General features: G+C 45.3%; 1 protein-coding gene and 1 long non-coding RNA gene across 2 annotated transcripts in view; both read right to left on the bottom strand.

The window, feature by feature from the left end:
• Positions 1-1,157, bottom strand: part of LOC119712954 (uncharacterized) — a 120,181-nt gene extending 119,024 nt beyond the window's left edge. Inside the window, exon 1 of the long non-coding RNA XR_011805121.1 lies at positions 872-1,157. This is a non-coding gene — a long non-coding RNA (uncharacterized lncRNA). The remainder of the gene's footprint in view (positions 1-871) is intronic.
• A 1,908-nt stretch (positions 1,158-3,065) lies between these two features.
• TSHB (thyroid stimulating hormone subunit beta) lies at positions 3,066-5,255 on the bottom strand. The gene is given in 3 exon segments (NM_001310425.1): positions 3,066-3,392; positions 4,160-4,322; positions 5,191-5,255. Coding segments are annotated over 2 exon segments (405 nt in total). The 5' UTR covers position 4,322; positions 5,191-5,255; the 3' UTR covers positions 3,066-3,149.
• Positions 5,256-5,530: the final 275 nt, after the last annotated feature.

Raw genomic sequence — 5,530 nt, 5'->3', positions numbered from 1 at the left:
CCTTCGCCTCACCTGTCGGGTCCCGAAGCGCAGCACGCCCAGGACGCCGGGGCCGGCCACCGGCCTGCGAACGCGCGACCAGACGGCGACGGCGCGGGCCGGGGAGCCGAGAACCGGCCGCGCCGCCACAGGCCCGCGAGGCGGGCAGCTGACGGCCCGGCGGGGGGCTCCCCGGGCCGGGCCCCGGAGGAGAGCGCCCGCCGCCTTCGGCGGTGCCACGGCCGCCCCGGAGCCGAGCCGCAGGCGGGCTGCAGAAGGAGCCGGAGCCGGAGCCGGCCCCGGCCAGAGCGCGCGGCCGCGGCACCGCCGGGAGCGGCGCGGAGCGGGGCGCGGAGCGGAGCGGAGCGGCGGCCGCCAGCCCGCAGCGAGACGCAGGGAGCCGCGCGGCGGGGCGGGGCGCGGCCGGGATCAGCTCCGCCATGGCGGCCGGCAGCACTCACGCGGCCCGCGCTCCGCTCCCGCAGCGGCTGAGGCGCCGACGACGGCGGGGCCCCGCGCTCCCCCAGCTGTGGCGGCGGGGCTGCGCGCCGAGGACGGGCGAGGCGCGGCTCCGTCCGCGGGCGCCTCCGCGCAGCGCGGGCCCGGCGCCGCCTCGCCCCTTCGGTCCCCTCCTCCGGGGCGCTCGCGGGCCCGCCCTGCCGACCGCGCCTCAGCAGGCGGGGGGCGCCCCGTGGCGCTGCGCTGCGCTCCTGCTCGCGGCGGGTCGCGGGGGCGGCGGCGGCCAGGGAACGGGCGGGCGCTTCGCTGCAAACCGGTGGGCGTCAGAGCAACCGGAGCTGGAGCACGGCCCGGTTTCCAAGCCTTCTCTAGACACGAGAGGCCTCGCGTTTAATGCGACGGCGATGTCGGTATGGAGGAGGAGGCCAGTTACCTTCAGAGGACAAACCTGCCTCGGTGTGGGCTCCGGCTGACTGCAGCTCCTGCAGGCCTCCTTCATGTTGTGTGCTCCCATGCTCTTTTGTTACTTCCTGTCCAAAATTAAGATCTTTGCCTCCTCCCAAAATCTCCGTGCTGTCTGCAAATCTGTTGGTTAGTTATGTGAAAAGGTGTTATGTGAAAAAGTCCTGCTGGACCTGGCCTTAAAGTAGAAAATACTGCTGAAAGGCCAAAGGGAAAAAGTGCTTTGAGAGCATATAAAGGGATGTTTAACAAGTATCACTCACAGAAATGTCTTTTTTTTTTTTTTTTTTTTTTTTTTTTTTTTTAACTATAAAGCCATTCCAGTCATTTTCCTCTCAGTGGGTTTGCATAGGCATCAACCATGCAAGTAGACTGTTATTTTTTTTGCATGCATATCTTCAGACTGAAGACAAATCTATCAGATAGAGGGATCATTACAATAATTTTGCAGTGCTGCTTATTACTATAAATAGGCATAGTTACCCTTTTGGTTTTGCTAATGTCAATCACAGAATTGTCTAGGTTGGAAGAGACCTCCAAGATCACCCAGTCCAACCGCTGACTTAGCACTAACAAGGCCTCGACTAAACCATATCACTGAGCTCTATATCTAAGCGTCTTTTAAAGACCTCCAGGGATGGTGACTCCACCACTTCCCTGGGCAGCCTATCCCAATGCCTAACAACCCTTTCAGTAAAGAAGTTCTTCCTAATATCCAACCTAAAACTCCCCTGCCGCATTTCTCACCCTGGTGCAACTTTAGCCCATTGCCCCTTGTCCTGTCCCCAGGCATGTAGGAGAATAGACCAACCCCCACCTCACTACTAATACTAAATACTAAATGCTACTACAGTAGTATTTCCAGGTGCTACAGTAAATTTGACTCTTGTAACTTATGAGAGTAGTCAAACTGACAGGAAATGACCATTTCAGACACTTTTAGCCAGGGATTGGGATCATTCCTTTTCTAATATTGCAAATCATTCACGTTCTGTATGTGTCAAACTTTTTGGTTTTCATCTTAATTAAATTGGTTTATAATCACTTTGATTCACCCTAATAGCTTTTCTGAATGCAATATTTAACTTCAAAAAATGGATGTTAGTATAATTAAAAAGAAATGTAATGAATTTACAACACTATATAGTGTTAATACTATATATCCTAGTAATAGTAGGAAGTTAGTGATAGTTTGCCACACATTGATAATTTCTTGTCTACCATTACTCAGATTAAAATGCAAAGTACAAAAACTTTGGTAATCGAGTTAATAGCTAAGGTTTTATTTTTCTTTTTGGTCAGCCCTATTCATGTCTTCAGTGTAGTCCTGCTCTCTATCTATAGTGATCTTGAATCAGCTGACAACACATTTACTTGAGCAGATACAGATCAAACTGTGTTTTCATCACTCCTGTTGTAGGTAATAGAGGTGAGGGCCAAAGTTACCACTGAATTCCGTATGTTCTACTTTGTGTTTGGATCAGTTAAACCAGGTGGAAACTAGCTCTCATTCCCAGTGGTTGGTCTAGTAGAATCAAAACTTGCCACTGAATCATCAGAGCTAAAGAAAAGGAAACGTTTATTATTTTACATGTATTTCCAAATTCCTGGGTCTGCATTTCTCACCTGTGCATGTTCAGCAAATATGATGGGGCTCAGATCACTTTGAAACTCAAAGGGGACAGTTGACCTGTGTGGGAAAGAGAGGGTTCTTTTCTGAGTTTCATTTTGAGTTTGATGGTATTACACCATAATATAATAATATATACAACAATAATAATAATACCAACTTATGGTAGTATTATTGCAGAGAACAGAGCAGCAAGATTTAAAGCTTCACTGTTTCTTCAATGCTTAGAAAGAGTTACAACTTCTTCTGTGCACTGTAACAGAAAAGAGAGGCTTACTCTGCAAGTGCAAGGACATGAAAAAGTATGCTTACCAATGCTAATGAACACAGGTCTGGACAACGCTAGCGATAAAGCAGAACTATAGTGTAGATACATAACTGCATGTGCTTAGTTCCAGCTGACTATGCTATAAAGCTAGGGTCCTCTAAAAAATGTATTACGTACATGGAAAAATACGGTTGCTAATATAAAGGCTGCAAGGATACGTCAGTCTACTGAACTTTTTAATACTGAATAAGACTTTGTGCACACCAGTTTGCAAACCCGTTATGAAATACAATTTTATTTACGTTTAATTGTGAGCAGAAAGGTACATTTCTACCACATTCTGTTGGAAGATTACATGTTACAGAGCTTCTGTGGTTTAGTGCAGTAGTTTGGCCTAACCTTCTCATGAACACAGTCGCTATAATCAGTGTTACATTTACCACACTTGCAGCTTATGGCCACAGGGTAGGAATAGTAAGGGATGGTGTGATGAGGACAGCCTGGAATCAGTGCTGTTTGATACAACATCTCTTTGTATGTGCACACGTTTTGGGACAGAGCACTTTTGAGCAGCAGCTTCTTGCCATTGCTGTCCTACAAAGAAAAAAGAAATGCATTGTTTCACAGAAGCATACATGAGTGTTGAAAAACTTCCTTTGGCATTTTCTCATATGTGCAGAAAGCCAACCCCTTTACACTTAGACTAGTTCTGATATTTTTGGTGTACTTCTGTTTAGACCTTTCATTTTGAATCTGCATGTGACTGGGAATCTCTACATCTCTAGAAATGTTCGCCTTGCTTTTATGGTTTTAACTAATGTCCTGTTTGGCCCAAAGTGCTGTCAGGACCTTTTATTCTGTATTGACTACCTACTGACCAGGGTGGAAATTAAAATGCTATGTTGAATAGCGAAGCTCAAGCATAGCATTTGGCACGCCTGCATGTGAGATATTCTCAACAGCTGTCACAATAGTAGTTCATTGCTTTCACCCCCTGGCAAATTTGTTGGGCTTGAAATTAATCAAGTCATCACTAAAAGAGTGACCAAATACAATCTGCTTCTCACTTGTTCCATCCTGAACCCACAGACTAGAGAGGCTCTGCAGCAACAGCAGCAATCAGTTCATTGTTATGCCACTGTTATTATAAACTCCACAGAATTTGGGAGCCTTGGCATTTCTCATCCGTATCTTCACAACAAGCTAACTGGATACTGTGACAATAATATGATTTTTCTGTCTATGACAGACATTTCTAGCCTGAGTAACTTTCACACATATTTTTCAGCAAGAATAGGCACATCTTTTATAGTGATGGCCTTTACGGGAACAACTGCCTAAAAGAGAGTAACTTCCTGTACCCGAGTCATGCAAAATCCAGCGCAGATGGTGGTGTTGATGGCCAGGCAGTAGGCACATTCCCTTTTCTCCACGTGGATTGTGTACTCAGAAGGAGCACAAAGTGATGCTGTTTGACCAAAAGTCAGGCCAAAGAGGAGAGACATCACAAAGAAGGGACTCATGCTAGATGGGAGGGGGGGAAAAAAAAAGAAACCCTAAGTAAAATCAGACGTGCCTTGCAGTCCTTTTCTCAGTATTCGACAAGAACAGTTATGATAGTCACCAAGAAGAAGTAATTGCAACTTTTTCAGCTACAGCTTCACAAATTATTTTCAATACAAGACATATATTTGAAATAGTACTAACCACTGAACAGAAAAGAAGGGTAAATAAGCCAATAACAACATATATGATAATTTTTCCCCACTAAATCATATTACATGGCACTTTTCACCAATGAGTGATAAAATACCAACACAGAAAAATAACAGGAGGTTTTCCTATCCTTCCCTGCTAAAGGATTTGAAAATGTAAAATGAGAGAACATGAGCTCTAGAATTAACCAGAGATGCAGAAATAATCTTAGTGGTTTAAAATCCTTTTCTAAAGAAAGCATCGTATAAAATGCTCAAGAGAGAAAAAGAAACAGTTGTGCATATCAGACATACCACTGTATTTTTTACTTTTCAGTTGGCTTAGAGGCATGGTGAAATGGGAACACTGCCAAGAATTAAACAATAGATTCAAGTAAATTACAATAAAGATTGTCAGCAAAGAGATCAAATCAATGAATCCGCGCTTTATCTGTCTGTTGTGCTGACCTCATTTCCCAGACCTGCTGGGAGATCCCAAGAACAAAGATCTGATTAGCTCCAAGACAATTCCAGGGTCTACTGTATATCTTCTAAACTACAAGTTTTAAATGACAGTGTCTACAAACACATGGACATTACCCTCTAGTCTCTTCCAGCTGTCATTTTCCCATAGCAAAAGTCATTATGCAGTCTGGTTTACCCTGTAGCTGCAACAATGCAAGTCTAGAAAGACCAACCTCTTGTCAGCTGAATTCTTCCCTATTACAGGAACCTGATTCTGCCTTGAGCTGGGAGAGGCAGTGACCCAGCACAAGCTCTGTGTGCGCTTTATACTCTCCAGGCTAATTCCAGGCTGATCTTACTGTTTATATAATTGCATCTGAATTGCTGCTTTCTTATCGCAGAGTCATCTATTGAAAATTCATACTGAACTGCAAAGTAAATGTGATAGGAACAAATGTGTCCATAATATCCTAACCTGGAAACTGGAGCTGGAAATCTAATTATTTTAACAGTCATTCTCTCTCATTGGCTTTTAAACTAACCACTGCTTTTAAAAACTTGTTATTGATTAAT

The sequence above is a fragment of the Anas platyrhynchos genome, chromosome 27 (assembly GCF_047663525.1).
Source record: "Anas platyrhynchos isolate ZD024472 breed Pekin duck chromosome 27, IASCAAS_PekinDuck_T2T, whole genome shotgun sequence".
Lineage (NCBI taxonomy): Eukaryota > Metazoa > Chordata > Aves > Anseriformes > Anatidae > Anas > Anas platyrhynchos.
Note: the sequence above shows the minus strand (reverse complement) of the source record. Positions and strands in the feature narration are given on the sequence as shown.